General features: G+C 31.7%; 1 protein-coding gene across 2 annotated transcripts; it reads right to left on the bottom strand.

The window, feature by feature from the left end:
- Positions 1 to 4,188: 4,188 nt before the first annotated feature.
- Positions 4,189 to 18,558, bottom strand: LOC125205559 (uncharacterized). 2 transcript variants are annotated; one of them, XM_089061221.1, is made up of 43 exons: positions 18,381 to 18,558; positions 18,187 to 18,253; positions 17,990 to 18,104; positions 17,842 to 17,912; positions 17,680 to 17,743; positions 16,819 to 16,890; positions 16,689 to 16,736; positions 15,581 to 15,643; positions 15,206 to 15,262; positions 14,977 to 15,111; positions 14,803 to 14,871; positions 14,519 to 14,610; positions 13,175 to 13,286; positions 12,920 to 13,088; positions 12,742 to 12,842; positions 12,092 to 12,206; positions 11,707 to 11,773; positions 11,501 to 11,603; positions 11,338 to 11,408; positions 11,173 to 11,236; positions 10,963 to 11,043; positions 10,814 to 10,861; positions 10,556 to 10,618; positions 10,195 to 10,251; positions 9,968 to 10,099; positions 9,795 to 9,863; positions 9,594 to 9,685; positions 9,354 to 9,465; positions 9,099 to 9,267; positions 8,887 to 8,987; positions 8,533 to 8,768; positions 8,390 to 8,456; positions 8,064 to 8,204; positions 7,857 to 7,964; positions 7,289 to 7,448; positions 6,989 to 7,077; positions 6,668 to 6,918; positions 6,521 to 6,581; positions 6,119 to 6,265; positions 5,651 to 5,770; positions 5,204 to 5,304; positions 4,749 to 4,860; positions 4,189 to 4,479 (listed from the first exon to the last, which is right to left on the bottom strand). In XM_089061221.1, the coding sequence occupies exons 1-43, from the start codon at positions 18,520 to 18,522 to the stop codon at positions 4,360 to 4,362; spliced, it is 4,434 nt and encodes a 1,477-aa protein (XP_088917347.1). In that variant the 5' UTR covers positions 18,523 to 18,558; the 3' UTR covers positions 4,189 to 4,359. The 2 variants fall into 2 exon arrangements, with proteins under 2 accessions (XP_088917347.1, XP_088917348.1); XM_089061222.1 differs by having other exon boundaries at positions 17,990 to 18,092.

The following is an 18,558-nucleotide window of genomic DNA, read 5'->3' as shown; positions in this document are numbered from 1 at the left end:
ATTCTTCTTTATTAAGATGGAATGCAATTATCTTCCTAGAACAAAAGAAGAATTATCCCCGTGTTAAGGGGTTAAGTGGGTCCCAGGAGACGTCCTTGGTCCGGTCAAAGGGTCAGAGCCAGTCAAAGGAGGGGTTGGCCCACTCTGCTGTCCTAGCTAGCAAGATGCAAAGCTAGAACAGATTAAAATATTAGAATACAGATTAAAGAACAAATTTTTTATTAACTATCCACCGAATTCAGGAGCACCATCCAATTTTCATTTTTGATTTCTACATGTTCCAAACAAAATATGTGGAATCGGAACCATATCAATTACGGAGTACAATTTTATCAAATAGTACATCATTTGAAATTAAACTAGAATATGTATAACTTTAAATATAATTTCATGAAATTATAATTGCAATATTATCTCAACTACATTAGACCAACCTTTATAAATTTACAAACACAAAAAAATAAAGTGTGGAGGTTTATTTTTCATCATGTATCTCCGTTGGCTCAAAAATAATTTCGTTTACAATGAATCATCACGAGAAAGTTGACATCTACTACTACTAAAAAGTAGGCCTTCACATATCTACTTGAGCCCAAGCCCAACCATCATTGGTTTAAAGCGGGCTGATCAAGCCCTTTACTAACTTCTCTCATTAGTAACAACATTCTAGCTGTCACTTTGATCTTATACATATTAATTCTTCATTAGACAAAACAAAAAATTACTTTCGATCACAATGAGTTAATTAGACAGTAATTATTTTACCTCCTATGTGTCAATGCACTATGGGGGTAAAATTAAATTAGCTTAAGAATAATCAATACGGAATTAGCTCAAAACTATCCGTCAATATAATCTTATTGTAGGAGATTATCAAAGCTCTTCACAAGTGATGTCATTATTCCGAAACAAAATAAGGTCGAGTTCATCCAACCCAACAATATACAATACTCCTTCCCATATGACACATTTTTTTGAGCAAAAGTTTTTATGCAGTGATTACATGAAAAAAGAATAAATGAGGAATGAGAAAAAAGTAGAAAGAAAAATTATGAGAGATGATAAAGTAATAAAGATTGATGGTTGTTTTTAATACTTATTCACCTTTTAAAGTTTTTTAATTGTACTTTTAAGTTATGAGTACTACTATGTGCTTCTATTTGTTATATCTCTGAACCTACGTTTTCTTTTTTTCTTTTTTTCTTCATGTAATTAGTTCTTGTAGTGATGTAATTATGTGCATTTCTATTTTCTTTTTTAGATATCAGATTACAATAGTTTGTTTTAATTATATATTATTTTTCATATTATGCCTATTTTTAATTGCTTTGGTTTTCTATATAATACCCTATTACTATATTTGATCATTTATGTAAATATTACTTGCAGTAAGACTCATAATTCAAATACAATATTCTTACTTTTTTTTTATAGCTTTGTTTTTCTATATTATACTCTATTATTTTTATTATTTTATACAATATTATTTTTAATACAACTCGTACATCAAATAAAAATTCTTATTATATTATAGTATCTCATAATTATTTGTTGTACAATTCGTACCCCCAAATCTTAAATTCTGAATATGCCACTGAACCCCGATCACTTTGTTGGAATAAAAAAAATACAGTAATTAAACTTGATTTATGTAGTAGAATTATCTAGATATGATAAATATCAAGATATTATATAAAATTCTCTAGAATTAAAAAGTAGAATATGTAGATATTTTCGTAGAATATTTAGATATACTATAAATATGGGAGAAATGTACCATTTTGTATATGTTGAGAAGTTTGAAAAATAAAGAGTGTCTTAGTTTCCCCACATCATCAACACCTCCTGAACTATTTTCTATATATTCCACCCATCCTACAATTATTTTAAATGAAGTACGAAATCATGTGAAAAATTGTCATAAATTTTCATATGATTTCTTTTTATTTTTGTAAAACAATACAACTAATGCTAACAAAACTAGTTTTTAACTTATTTCAATTAAACTAAATTACAAAACAAGAGTATTTTAATGTATAGATAAATACTCTGTAATAGTTATAATCAAACTAATACGAGCCGACTGATTTCCCCCATCTAAGCATCAAAATAAACATTTTTTTCCATAGCCAAGAATCGAACTATCTTATCACCCAAGATTCAGCCGGAAAAGCGGCGCTACGGCCTCTTCCCTTCTTTGCCTCGAATAGCCCCAGCACCACCCCACAACCATCCACGTATCGTCCGAGAAAACTTGTTTTGTTTCATTTTATGTTAATTTTGGTTTCATTCCGAGGATATTGTAGGTTCATATTTTAGTAATTTATGATTCATTTTTTTGCTATTATAAAGGTAAAATAAATAAATTGAGAATCAAAATTATATACATAGTCAGATTTCTCATGTACCAATGGGATTTTACTAATTATTTTGTAAAAAATAGTACTTAAAATCATAAGAAAATTTGTCATAAATTTTTCATATATAAAATTTATGTTATAGTTTGCCGCTAGCCGAACGTGACATGTTTCTGTTTTATGTCTTAATTTTGTATTGGGCCTAGTTGTTGTTGTCCATCGTTAGATGTTGCTCTTGTACAGAAATTTAGAGAGAGAGAAAATCGCGTTTATATAGTTTTTCAAAAAAAAAGAAAAAATCGAAAATCGGCGCTGGCCGATCGGCATGCCACAATGCCGGCCAGCGCCACTGAATCGGCTAGCCCACGCCGAAATTTTGGCCGATTTTCCGCTGGCCGACTCTAATGGTTCGGCTAGCCGATCGGCCAACGCGACGAATCGGCTAGCCGGTCGCTAGCCGACCATTGGAGATGCTCTTATCTTCTTTGCCGCTTGCCAACTAATGGATCGATCGAGTTTAACAATTTTTAAATCACGAGAAAAAATAGAAAAAAATTAATAAATCTTTGTGTATTTTAATTCAAATTTCAAAGATTAGGTGCACATCCATTAATTTACATGTTTTGTTTATATTTTTCATATTTTTGGGCTAACTTTTATAATTTTTTATATTTGATAATTTTTAGGCATGATAAATTGATAGTATTACATATTAGTACTCCATATTCGTATCTATGCTATACTTAGAGAAATTATCCAATGTTTGACATTCCTTAGTGTAACTTGAATTCTTTTAGCATGCTTAATTTGATATTTTTTCATTAGCAAACTCTATGTTAGTCTTAATCATTGGTATTGTGAAATCTCAGTTTTCTTTTTATGCCATTTTTTAATGTACTACAGTATATATAACAAACATTCATTTAGGAGGTGGTGTCAATCTAATTGCACTAGTGACATCATATGAAATAACTTGAAATCTTTTAGCATGCTTAATTTGCTATATTTTTTCATTAGCGAACTCTATGTTAGTCTTAATCATTGGCATAGTGAAATCCCGGTTTCTTTTACGCCATTTTTTAATGTATTGCAGTATATATAACAAACATTCATTCAGGTGTTGTTGGCAATCGAATTTCACTCGTGACATAATGTGAAATGAAGTGATGCACACTGATTTGGTTCATTGTTGGGTGGTTAGATACATCACATGGTTTCAAATTTTCAGCGAATTTAGTTTTATATAATGTGCAGTTAATAAATTGCAAATATATCGTGGGTAGGACAGATATGATATGGTCTAGTCCGCTATTTTTAAATCCCCAAAAGGTAAAATAATCAATCATGAAAGTAAAAACTAAAATGAAGCTAATATGAGAATTTAAAAATTAACTAACCTTATTTATAATATGGATTTCAAATTTTTTAATCAATGATGTACTTATATATCTCTATACACAGATTCTACTACTTGAACAATTTGTACGGGGAATATAGATTTAGATCTATTGAAATGGGCCACTATGAAATATATGAATGGGCTTTAAAATCAAATTGAGCAAATGGCTATTCATGTAAGGGCCACCATTTCAATTTTTAAAAGTATCAACTAAATCTAAATATAGGCCCAATTATTAAAGGCCAACTAAAATAATACTATGAAGATTAGATATATTACGGCAGCTTGAACATGATCATCGAAGTTAGAGAAATTTTATTGTTTTATTTGAATATTTGATTTCTATTTTAAGCTAAAAGTATCCGTTTTGCTACAAGTGTAAGTCTGCAGTCCGAAAACTTGTCACTAAGAAAAGTTCGAACATTCGGTAAGTACTTAAACGTCGCAGAGTCCACTGTTTAGTGGGATATATAAATATTTAGTCATACATAAAAATTGTATATACAAAAGCAGTCACACTTTATAATAATGTCGTACACAAAAATGAAAACTAAATAAATATTTTAGTCTGTGGAAATCAGAAAGACACAATTTCACGATTTCTTAGTTTATGTAAATCTGACGGAAAGTATTTCCTAATACCTTATCACGAAAGATCCGATATATTTTCTCCATATAGCTCCATAGAAATTTAATGAACCTAGACTGTTTAGAGATATCATCCTGCAAAAAGTTCAAAATTTTTTTATATTCACATACAATCACCTCGTTAGCGTTAAATTAAATGCTCTCTTCATCTCAAAAGAATATGCACTTTGGATTTGTCACTAATTTTAATGCAATATTGATAAAGTAAGAGAGATAGAAAGAAAAAATAATTAAAGTATTAATAGTTGAAAATGTATCCCACCTTATTAGAAAGAAAAGAATTTTCAAAATTTGAAAGATTATAAATTAAATAGTGCTTGCGGGAATAAATAAATGAATACTACCTTTTCAAATTCCTCCTTGGTGTCAGAATATATTAATTTATTTTTGAGTTTTCTAAGTACCCCTTGCTGCAGTGCTACTTCTACAAAGAACAGAACGGCGGCCGGCGGGTTGCTGTTGCAATAACAAGATATATACATTGGCTTAAATAGGTAGAAGTAGAGGAAGACTAACTAACAACGTAGGGGGTGTTCGGTTTGCAAGATTGTATCCCGAATTAAATTAGTAGTGTGTTTGGTTAATGAGTTTAGTCCCTCAACTTAATCCTAGATTCAATCCTAGATGGATAATCATGGGATAATTAGTCATAGTTAACCCTCCTATGACTAAAATAATCTCACAACTCAATCCTAGATTGTATCTTGTATTATTTTATCTTGCAAACCGAACACCACCATAGAGTTCTATTAGTAACTAATTAACTACTAATTCGATTAATTGCTTTAGAAAATAGTACCAAATCAGTATAGCCATGAACTCATAAAATCCGAGAATTGCTATTCCAAAGACCACCCATTTACGAAGTGGCCGCTTCTCATCTTGCTTCTCATCTTGCTTCTGCACAAAACATAAAACAACAAATTATAAGGGTAGTGTGGTTTGGTTTGCTAGAATTCATATGACAATTTAAAATATTACTCCCTTTGTCATGTTTCATGTTATTTGAGACCATTTTTTTGGCACAAAGTTTGAAAAAATTATGCTTAGTGAGTTAAATAATAGTACTAAAATAATATAGAACATAGGGAAAAAGAAAAGAGATTAAATATTTGAAAGACAAATAACTTAAGTCACTTCGACAACTCAAAATGAAATACAACTCAGTTAATCACATATATAAGGAGTAACTATATTTTGAGGTTATAAAGATTTTATTTAACAAACTAGGAAATCAAAGCAGCACCTTTTGATGTTGGTTAACAACAGCATCAGCAATAGCCAGACAATGCTCCATATCTTGTGTAAACTTGGTCCATATATCTTCGCATTGCAATGGGGTGATCAAAGTCATTTCTTGAGGGACCTATATATACATCACATGTACCACAAAACGACTAATCAATTAAAGATGTTAATACTCTATCCGTTCTATCGCAAGTGATTGATTTCTTTCGGACACGGGATTTAAAAAAATACAGAGTGGAGTATTATTTATTGAGTTAAGTGGAGAAAATAATGTATAAGAGAGTAAAAAGTACGAGAGATAAAAAGATAAAAGTAGTAAGAAAAAGAAAGTGTTGTATTTTGCCAAAAAAGTAAATCTGTCACTTGCAGTGAGGTAGCCAAAGATAAAAAAAAAATTGATCATTTGCGATGGGACGGGACGGATGGATTAATAATTGATGACGTAGCTAGGGTTTGTAAAATATACATTTTCCCATGTATGTGAAGAGTGAGGATATGATGAAGTCCCTGCGCCTCTATTTGAACCCAAGAATTCAGAATTTAGCACTCTGTGTACGACGTCGTACGTGTCATCTAAACGTATTACAGCCATCGTGGATAAGAGAGCCAAACACTGCACATATAGCACTAGTAAATCATAAGGAAAAGTCTCATTTACATTTTACCCTCTAAAAAAAATATTGATTAAAAAAAGCTAATATGAATAACTTGTCCACTTTATCTAATTATATTATATACAAATCCATCCCACGTCGGGAGCATAAGGGAAGTTGGACAAGAATTATATACACTTTCCAACTTCCCTCAGATTTTTGACGTGGGATAGATTTGTACTCAACATGCATGAATCCATAATATGTAAAATTACCTGACGGTGGCCCTCTTTCTTATCCATCGTCTTGCTGCTCGTCGATATGGCATCAATGAACCTAAAATTAGACGCATCCTGGTTAAAACGAAGATGAAATAATGTATAGAGCTTCTGCAAAGATGGAATTGCATCAACTGAATCAACCTTTCCTTTAAGTGCTTCTCGACATTGCGAAATAAAAGTTTGACACTGGTCACCACGCTGATTCTAGCATATTGCTCTAAATCAGACACAATTTGCTTATGCTCTGTTCCAAATATACCAACAGCCGCCGATTTAGCTCTCTCATTCTCACTCTTTAAGAAAAGTCTAATACAATCCCATATGTCCTCCACACTGCAATCTCGGAGTATAACTTTCGACACTTTTGTAATAATACTACAGGAAAGGTCATTCTGTAGGAAAGATGATTTCATCAAATGCAAGACTCAAGGCAATTATGGATAATCTAATTATAAATAATACCCGCAGCTGACATAGTGCATGTTCATTCATCTGACGGAGAAGTTGTTTGCGCACAGAGGCAGCATCATCCTGCTCTATGGTAGCATCAACTGAAAATTAAACAATGTTTTCTAGATGAGCACAAAATGCTTCAATTTAAAAGTAAAAGTGAGATCACAATTAGTAAAGTAAAAAAGAAAACTTCGATACAACAAAACATAAGAAACTATAAACAAAGAACATAACAACAAATTAAAATCGCAACCAGTCATATGAAAGAGATTTTTCTTAAAAACATGTGATATTTTAATTATAGTGCACCTGAACATTTTTTGTCAAACTTCAGCAAACAAGAGTCACGGCATGTCTGAAATGCAGATAGAGAAAATTTTTGTCCACGTGCTTTGAGTTTAGTCATGAAGCTCCGGAATACCTCCGAGCGTATATGACCCAACGTATTCGTACAATCAGGATGGACCACCTAAATTAGCCACAAATTATAAAGAGAGTAACGATAGTAAAAGTTAGCCGCAAATATTAGTGAGTCATTTTCTTTTTTGACAAAATATAACATAATTATTTCTCATTCACTGTTTAGATTTTTAGAATTTTTAGGGTTCTTATTTCTTATTAAAAGAGATCTTTTAGATCATAGTAACAAACAAATTATACTCATTCACAGTTTTGGTGGAAATCGACCCCTAAAACTTCAACTAGGGTTTATCTTCTTCCCCTCTATTTTTCGATAGATTGGTGCTACTCCACATATTATATCTAACCCAACGGGTTTCAGTTCCTAAATTTATCATTGTATAAGAATATGGGTTTATCCAACCACACACACAAAATGTTTGATCTACAATATATAATTTTGGATATAATACAATACCTCTTCATATTTCTCAGCAATGGAATAACAATCCTCAGTCTTTTGTTTAAAGTTGGTCCATATTTGTTTGCATCTCAATGGGGTGATCAAAGTCATTTGAAGAGGGACCTATATTAAACAACAAATTAAAAGTATTGAATTATACTCCTATCAAACTAATTCTAGTAAAAATTAGTGATGGAGGTCAGGGTTTGTAAAATTACTAACATTTTCCCATGTAACGGAAGAAAGAGAAATCCCATCGCCGCTATTTGCATTCATCAGCAGCTCAGAACGTAGCACTCTTTGTACGACGTCGTATGTATCATCTAAACGAATTACAGCCATTGTGGACAACATATCCAAACACTGCACATATACATACACAAAATATATGAAATCTCAAAAGTTAAAAAAAAAAATAAACACAAAAACTTAAGAGAGATCCCATCCTATAAAAGGAGAAAATTATCTAAACTTACAAAAGAGATGATGATATAATACAAAATGGATGTGAGACAAGGGTAAATGGTCTCAAGTATATACAAAATTACCTGACGGTAGGCCTCCTCCTTAGTTGGCATTGTGTTGTCATCCATTGGTGTTAAAGCAAGAATGAACCTAAAATCATAAGAAATCTGGGTTAAAACATAGATAAATTACTTACCCCCATAGTTTGTGCATACTATTAATTAACCTGTGTTTTATGAGTTCCTCGACATTAAGAGATTCATCTTTGAAAATGTTCACCACTCTGTCTCTAACGTGTTTCTCCAAATCAGCTACGATTTCTTCATTCTCCCCTCCAAATATACCAGCACCCGCCAATTTAGCTGTCTCCATGAATCTTCTAATACTTTCCCATTTGTCCGTCACACTCACATCTCTTACAACTCTAAACACTTCCATAGTAACACTAATGGAGAGGTCATCCTGCATATACATCATCATCATCATCGTCCTGTTTTACTATCATACAGATAAATTATAAAGTTTGGACATATTCTGATTTGCACACAACATCTGTTTCACCAGTATTAATAATTAATACCCGTATCTGATTTAGTGCATGTTCTCTAATTTCACGGAGTAGTTGTTTGCGCACACTTAAAGCATCACCCTTCCATTGTGCATGCTCTACGGTAGCATAATCTGAAAATTAAATAATGTAAATATGAAAACTAATAGGAGTAGTAGTATTATGCAATTAAGCATGATTGATCTTAAAAAACAAATATAATGTGGAATTTAATTATGGTGCACCTGCACATTGCTGATCAAACTGCAGCATACAAGAGTCATAGCATGACTGATATGACTCAAATGCAGACAGAGAAAAATTTTGTATGCGTGCTTTGAGTTGAGTCGTGAAGCTTCGCAATGTCTCGGATCGAAGATGACCCAACGTATTCATGTAAGCAGGATAGACCACCTAATTTAGCATGCATGATTAGAATTCATACTGCTATTTATACCAAACAAAAGTCACTAACCATAATTTTCTAAATAAGTACTTACCTTTAGTGCTTTTACCGTCAGATCTTGACGTTTATTGCTTCTGACTTCGTGTACTTGTTGATCGTAACCTCCTTTAGTACCACTTTCAAAATTTATAGTTTCATTATCGTATCTATCAAAAGCGAAAATGTTAATATTGCTGCATCATGAATTGCTATTTTTAATAAATATCTATACATTCCTATATATAATGAGAATTGAGAAGAATTTAAACAAAAATTCTTAATAATTTTAGCTTACTCGAAGAGATACGTAGTCAAGATAGAGTTTGTTCGTGCACCGAAGTCCTTCACAAGTTGAGTTTTTGCATTTTCTTCTAATTCTAACCAAGCCTGCACGTATTAAAAGTTAATGAATTACAAATTTAAGGGAATTAGGTAATGAAATATCCATTTTTATACTGTACAAATTAATTAGTAGTAGTTAATTTTAAACTAAAACCTGGTTAGCTTGAAAGAGCTTCAACTTTTCCACGGCAATCTCATCACATCTTGTTGTGGCAAACATGAGCTGAAAAAGCAGTTGTATTATGCATTACCATTTAGAAAAAGACATGTACCGAATTAATTAATAGTACTTCAAATTAATTAATCCTAATTAATTATTTGACGAACCCTGTAAGGTGGAGCTTTGAAGCCTTTAAATTCTTTGATGGTATCCCATGTTTTCTTGGCACTGCTCAAAGAAAGTTTTGATGTAGAGGGATCAAGGTTATGGGAGATTAATTGCTTTTGGAGTTGGACCACCTGCAATGGATCGATCGACTACATTTAATACTCCTAATTAATGTGTATATTAGTGAATTGCTGGAAGGAATAAAGATAATTAGTCGTAATAAAACCTGATCATCAAAATCCTGTCTCATAAAGAGATAATTTGACAACACGGTAACATCCACCTTCAAGTCCAAATATGAAAAACAAACGAGAAAGAAAAATTAATTAGTAGAATCAAATTAAATATGAATTACACGTGCACAAACTCATAATTTCCGAGGATACGAGATGAACGAATAGCACACCTGGGTTGAAATCCTATTAGAGGGAATTAATCTTTCATCTCTTATTAGTGTAAGCTACTAGTTTATGCATGAGTGATTTATATTTATGCATGATTCTAATTTATCGTGTTAAATCTAACTATTTTTTACTCTGCACTATACTATACTAGTATGTGTGTATGCTTTCTTTAGTCTTTGTTACATTGAAGATGTCAGTGAGTAGAGTGCCCTCGTTGCCTGGGGGCTTGGGAACCGCTTCCCAAATCTGCAGAGACGGCCAAGAAAAAGGAGAGGTCATTAGACAAATGAAAGAAAATAATTTGAATTACAATTATATGTTAAACACAAATTGCATAAATTGAAACTGTACCATGTGAAAAATTTCTAAGAATTTTTTTACATTGCTACAAAAAAAACTAGAATCTACAAAGTCCGAAATCCTACTAATATATATATTTACCTTCTCGATATCCTCCTTCAAATTACGCTTTAATAATTCCGAGGGGGTCTACATAAATAAATAAATTAATGCATAAAATCATAATTAAAGAAAACTAAAAACACATATAGTATGAATTAAATTTAATCCTGCAATTAGACATCACATACCCCAGTCTTGTTGTTGCCGTCGCGTACCACAAAATGAAGGGTTGTTTTCTCAAGACTATACAAGGATAATGATAGCATAGCCTATATACCAAGAATATTAATTACTATCATTTATTATGGAGTATTATTAGCAAACTAAGTAATTAATCTTGCATTTCGACTATCGCATAGTACGTAGTAGTGTACTAAATATAAAAACATTTTTAGTACCTCAAAAACGGTCTTCAAAAGAGGCCTATTCGCAGCGTGCTCGCGGCCGACATCACTCCACCACCTATATATATTTATAAATATATCAATACTAAATTAAATATAGTTGATTGAGTATGAGTTTATTTGCGAAATTAATTAATCTGGTCGAAGAAATTAAAATACATGTTTATGATGACAGTGTGAGCAATTGCTATAGCAAACAAGGCGCTTTGCTTCTCAAATGCTGTATCATCCTGAAATAATCATAATCGATGGAAAGCTTTATTTAGTAAATTAAGATATATAGTGTAGAAAGATTAATGATTAATTAAATTTAAATACTAACCTCTCCCTTCTCTTTACCATCTGTACCCTCCAAATCTAGCACCACAGTTAAGGGCTCAGTATGAGGAGCTTTTGCTATCCATATCCCATTCGTTGTCTTGCTCCTACAAAAAAACCTTTTTTTTAAATACTACTACTATGAATAAATAAATATATTAGCATTTATTACTATTATTTTAAGAATAAGAAGTAGACGAGCAAACTAACCTTCCAGTTTGTGCATTCATTTCCCTAAAGTTTGTACGGAATAGATGATTCAACAAAGTACTTTTTCCTGCACCAAAATAACTATAGTCTATAGTTCTATTCTTCTTGCAAAAAAGGTTGAAACCCCAATCTCAAAGGCCCCACACATCCCGGCCTAACATTATTATGAGGGGTATTCAACTAGGGTACGCAGTGGCCCGCTAAGAAGAGGGTCAAACCCACTGTCCTGTCAGAAACCCACCTCCCTGCGGGCATCTATAGTTCTATTCTTTAATTTACGCGAGGAGGTATGAAAGCACGCAGGTTTAGATGGCCTTAGCCTCCAAATGCTAGCTTACTTAATTAATCTATCAATCTAATCTCATACTCAGGCCAGAAATCATACCACTGGACTGCGGGCCGACGATGGCAATGACCGGAATTGAGGCGGCAGCGCCTCGGATGAAGTCCTCGAAACCCGACTCATTGAAATCTCCGTCGCCATTAATCAATTCCATCGGCTGAGAATTTTTATGTAGAGAATAAGGCCAAGTTTCCATGTTGAGTTAGAATAATATAAACCAATGTTCATCATATTTATAATAATGGCTTAAAATTTAAGTCGGATATGTTTGACTATTATACATTCAAATAGTTGAAAAATGGGTATCCAAATTTGGCCGAGAGTATAATAGTGAAAGACCCCACTTACCTACCTCAATCTAAACTATATACTTTGAGTCGATTAGGGGTATGATTACTAATCCCTAATCAATTTATTTAGTGGAGGAAGCGATGATAGATCATGTGATGGAAAGGTAGATAATTCATTACTAATATTATTGGTCGTGAGTGTCACAAACTTTAATATAAAATTCATATAGTATAAAGAAATTAGAGATAAGATGATTGAACTATATAGTAAAACAGATATATCTGACGAGGATGATGGTTATGATGATGTATATGCAGGATGAACTCTCCATTTGATAAGATGATTTGGACAAATTCTGATTTGCACACAACATTTGTTTCACTACTTTTAATAATTTATACCCGTAGCTGATTCAGTGTACAGTTTCTTATTTCATGGAGAAGTTGTTCGCGCACAGTTGAAGCTTCCTCCTTCCAATTTGCCTCCTCTATGGTAGCATATTCTGAAAATTAAATAACATATATATAAAGTGCAAATATTAAAAACGAATAATATATGTGGCATTTAATTATGGTGCACCTGAACATTGCAGATCAAACTGCAGCACACAAGAGTCATAGCATGTCCGATATGACTCAAATGCAGACAGAGAAAAATTTTGTATGCGTGCTTTGAGTTGAGTCGTGAAGCTTTGCAATGTCTCAGATCGGAGATGACCCAACGTATTCATGTAAGCAGGATAGACCATCTAATTTAGTATGCATGATTAGAATTCATACTGCTATTTATACCAAACAAAAGTCGCTAAGCATAATTTTCTAAATAAGTACTTACCTTTAGTGCCTTTACTGTCAGATCTTGACGTTTAGAGCTTCTGACTTTGTGTACTTGTTGATCGTACCCTCCTATAGTACTACTTTCAAAATTCATAGTTTCCTTATCGTATCTATCATAAGCGAAAATGTTAATATTGCTATGAATTGCTATTTTTAACAAATATATATATATATATATATATATATATATCATATATATATATATATAGGGGTGTGTTAGGGTCCTTACAGCATCTTAGTGTAAAACACAGCACTAATCACAGCCCTTGGATCATTAGATTGGATGGTTGTGATTAGTTACATTATCATACTAAAAATCTACATTATTAGCCGAGGTACATTATTAGACTAGAAATGTACATTGTAAGACTAAAACTGTACATTATTAAACTAAAATGCTACATTATTATCCGAGCTACATTATTAGTCTAAAGTTCTACATCATTAGATGACACGTGGCATTAATCTAACCGTTAGATCATAAGATCCAATGGACTGCAAGTGTTTTGAGTTTTACTTATACTTAGCGTTCTGACCTGAATACATCCCTATATATATATATATCATATATATATATATATATATCACGTTAAAATAAAACCAACCTTCTAATCCAGAACCCAGAACTATCTCAATATTATGTATTAATATTATCAACACAAAGACAAAACTTTCTCAATAGATTTGTGTTGATAAAATTATGTCTTTGTGTTGAGATTTAAATTTACATGTTATGTTGAGAAAGTTATACTTATATGTTGAGAAATTTCCAACATAATATTGAAGTTCTGGGTTCTGGATTGGGAATTAGTTAGCATTTGATTACAACCCTATATATATATAGGGGTGCGTTAAAATGACAACACTCTTAAAATGACACTGTGACAACACGCTAGACTGCAATATTATATATGCTAGACTGCAATAGTATAAACGCTATGACTACCCTTCTTAAAATAACACTATACCATCATTCCTAGTCAATTATTTGTACACGTGGACGAATAATCAGCTGCCATGTGGCAATCATAAAAAATTCGCAAGGGTAAATTTACGCAGACTGCAACATCCAATACTCTGGACTGCAATGTCCAATACTCTAGACTGAAGGTGACGCGGCCTGCAATATCCAATACACTAGACCGCAATCTATAGATTGTTGTATATTGTTGTCTAGCGTTTATACTATTGCAGTCTAGCATATACTAAATATTGCAGTCTAGCGTGGTGTCACAGTGTCATTTTAAGAATGTTGTCATTTTAACACATATATAATGAGAATTGAGAAGAATTCAAATAAAAATTCTTAATAATTTAGCTTAATTCTTATAATTTAGCTTACTCGGAGAGATACTTAGCCAAGATAGACTTTGTTTTCGCACCGAAGTCAATCACAAGTTTAGTTTTTGCACTTTTTTCTATTTCTAACCATTCCTGCGCAAATATAAAGGGATTAGTAAGTGATGAAAATATCCATTTTGATATTGTATGCATTAAAAAGGCATAATTGACTTTTTTTTTATCTTTACATATATTACGATTATATAAACGTATACCAAATTAAATAGTTTATATAATCGCAAGAAGAGATGCATAAATTAATTAAGAAGCAAATTAAAGTAAAACCTGGTCAGACTGAAAGAGCCTCAACTTGTCCATGGCAATCTCTTCACATCGCATTGTGGCAACCATGAGCTGAAAAAGCAGTTGTATTATGCATTATACCATTTAGAAAAAGACATGTACCAATTAATTAATAGTACTTCAAATTAGCTAATCCTAAATAATTATTTGACGAACCCTGTAATTACGTGGAGCTTTGAAGCCTTTAATTTCTTTGATAATATCCCATGTTTTCTTGGCACTGCTGAGAGAAATTTTTGATGTAGAGAGATCAAGATTATGGGAGATTAATTGCTTTTGGAGTTGGACCACCTGCAATGGATCGATCGACTACATTTAATACTCCTAATTAATGTGTATGTAAATGAATAATTGAAGGAATAAAGATAATTAGTCGTAATAAAACCTCTTCATCAAACTCATGTCTCATATAGATATAATGTGACAACACGGTAACCTCCACCTTAAATTAACAAACAAGAAAGAAAAGTAATTAGTACTACTACTATAGTTCCTATATGATAAATTAAACACGAATTGCACATGAGCAAACTCATAATTCCGTGAATAAGAGATGAACGAATAACGCAACTGGGTTCAAATCTTATTAGAGAGAATTAATCTTTCGGTCGCTTATTAATGAAACTTGCGTGTTTCTTCATGTGTGATTTATATTTATAATTTATGCATGATTCTAATTTATCGGGTTAAATCCAACTATTTTTTACTATGCACTAGAAATATGTGTGTGTGGGTGTGTGCTTTCTTTAGTTTTTGTTACGTTGAAGATCTCAGTGAGTAGAGTGCCCTCGTTGCCTGGGGGCTTGGGAACCGCTTCCCAAATCTGCGAAGAAGACCAAAAAAAGGGAGACGCTATTAGACAAATGAAAGAAAACAATTTCAATTACAATTATGCTAAACACAAATGTGTTTTTGCTAAAAGGGTACGCACATCTATGTATTCAAAGTGCAAAATTTGTATTTACTCCAATACACATCGCTATATAGAAAGAGAAAATTAATCAATCAAAACTCATTTATGTTAAAGCTAACGTTAAAGCTAATGTCAAACTTGAGTATTAAATTAGGGTGATCAACCGCTTATATATATATATATATATATTAGTAGGGAGTGTTATATTGCTAACTCATAACTTAATTGCTAACTACAACTAAATAATAGCCATTAGATATTCAAATTAAGGGCTTAGATCATTAATTCCTAAATGTCAATACGATTACCGAAAAACGTCAATAAAACCTTAGTATTAATTCCAAAAAATATCACTAGGGGTATTAATGTCAATTAACTATATGTTTAATTATAATTAACTTTTAAAAGAAATCTCAAAACTTTAAATTCATATAACATATATCAAATTAAAGATAATTTCATAAGGATTCCAACAATATCATACATGCATATGTTCCGACGTCAAAATTTGAAAAAAATTTCAAAATTTTTTAATTTTTTCGTATAGCAGAAAATGTCAACATGTAATATAAAATATGTCAATATAATACATGTAAAATGTCAATATAAGCAATGGGTTAACATTCTTAATGCATTGTGTTGACATTCTCAAAGCATTGTGTTGATATTTTCGGAACACTATATTGACATTTTCATCCAAAACCCTAATTTGGAGTTTTTTTTTTATCTTTTTCGATTTAATTAATAAAAACGAAAATTACACGTGGCAAATTGTAGACCATACGTTTTCTAAAATCCTATGGCCTTAAATTAGTTGTAATTAGCAATTAAATGATGAGTTAGCAATTGATCACTCCCCTATACTAGTATATTACATCATGGGACAGATTTGTAAGATTTATTTTAAAGTGAAAAAAATGCAATCTACATAAATCTAAATCCTAATATAATTTACCTTCTCGATATCTTCCTTCAAATTACACTTCAATAATTCCGAGGGTATCTACATAAATAATAAATGCAAAAAATCATAATTAAAAAAAAACGAATACATACATTTATGAATTAGTTCCAATTAAGCATACCCCTATATTGTTGCCGTCGCGTACCACAAAATGAAGAGTTGTTTTCTGAGGAGCTAGCAAGGATAGCAATGCCTATATCAAAGTTTAGAAGAAGATTATTATTTACTACTAATATTATAATAAGTGGAAACTAAGTATCATATCCAAGGTTATGATTAAATAATTACTAACTATTAGCAATTTCAAATTAAAACAAATTTTTAGCCACTAGATTAAAAGATCTAATGGTTAAAATAATGTGCAGTAAATTATATTTTAAATTTAAATAACTACTAAATAAATTTAAAGGGTATCGATGTCAATTTTCTCTCATTAAATTCATCTTAAAAACTTTAAATTTATGTAACTCTCTTGATTTAAATTATTTTTCACAAAATATATATTAAATTAAAGGAAACTTTATAAGGATTTTAAAGAGATCTCAATTGCATATGTTCCAACGACGTTCAGATGATGAAATTCAATAATTTTTTTTCCAGTTTTCATACATGTTGATGAACAGATTTTTTATCAACTACAAAAAAATTCTCAATATAGTGTATGTAAAATATCAATAAGACTGTGCTTATATTTTCGTGTACATATGTTGAAACACTCATGTCATTGTGTTGATATTTGTAATATACTATGTTCATACAAAAAAAAACTACAAAATTTATCATATGATAACATAATGATGATATTACCATTTTGTTGATATTTTGTGTACTATTTATTGAAATTTCTGAGTTTTAATCTACTTCACTGATTTCAAAATGTTAAAGTGTAGATTTAATCTTAGTTTTAGATTAGTTTTGGATTATGATGCTATAAGAGGACCCTACATATCCAATATTTATATAGATTATAGAACAAGTGTACCTCAAAAACGATCTTCAAAAGAGGCCTATTCGCAGCGTGCTCGCGGCCGACATCACTGCACCACCTATATATATTTATAAATATATCAATACTAAATTAAATATAGTTGATTGAGCATGAGTTTATTTGCGAAATTAATTAATCTGGTCGAAATTAAAATACATGTTTATGATGACAGTGTGAGCAATTGCTATAGCAAACAAGGCGCTTTGCTTCTCAAATGCTGTATCATCCTGAAATAACCATAATAAATAGCTTGATTATTAAATTAAGATATATAGTGTAGAAAGATTAACAATAAATTAACTACCTCTCCCTTCTCTTTACCATCTGTACCCCCCAAATCAAGCACCACAGTTAAGGGCTCAATATGAGGAGCTTTTGCTATCCATATCCCATTCGTTGTCTTGCTCCTACGAAAAAACCTTTTTTACTACTATGAACAAATAAATATATTTGTATTTATTACTATCAATTTAAGAATAAGAAGTAAACGAGCAAACTAACCTTCCATATATTGCATTCATTTCCCTAAAGTTTGTACGGAATAGATGATTCAACAAAGTACTTTTTCCTGCACCAAAATTAGTTAGTACTTAGTACTAGCTTTTAATGTGTGCGAGAGAGTACAAAAGAACGCTAGTGTTGATGCCCTTAGTTAGTTATATAATCTCGTAATTAAGGCAAAAATAATACAGTACCACTGGACTGCGGGCCTATGATGGCAATGACCGGAATAGATGCAGCAGCGCCTCGGATAAAGTCCTTGAAACCCAACTCATTGAAATCTCCGTTGCCGTTAATCAGTTCCGTCGGCTGAGAATTTTCCGGGGCCATTATCATCTGACGTCACCGTGTTGAGTACGTTAGCAAATTATA

Source organism: Salvia hispanica, chromosome 6 (genome assembly GCF_029641045.1).
Source record: "Salvia hispanica isolate PSC_SH4W2 chromosome 6, Shi_PSC_v1, whole genome shotgun sequence".
Taxonomy (NCBI): domain Eukaryota; kingdom Viridiplantae; phylum Streptophyta; class Magnoliopsida; order Lamiales; family Lamiaceae; genus Salvia; species Salvia hispanica.
The sequence above is the reverse complement of the archived record's forward strand: the minus strand, read 5'-3'. Positions and strand labels throughout refer to the sequence as shown.

Coding starts and splice junctions, on each gene's coding strand:
- LOC125205559 (XM_089061221.1), bottom strand. CDS start 18,522: ATGATAATGGCCCCGGAAAATTCTCAGCCGACGGAACTGATTAACGGC. Junction 8,205..8,389: donor AGGAGGAGGCCTACCGTCAG/GTAATTTTGTAT, acceptor GTATATGTGCAG/TGTTTGGATATGTTGTCCAC. Junction 7,078..7,288: donor GTTTGACAAAAAATGTTCAG/GTGCACTATAAT, acceptor TTTAATTTTCAG/TTGATGCTACCATAGAGCAG.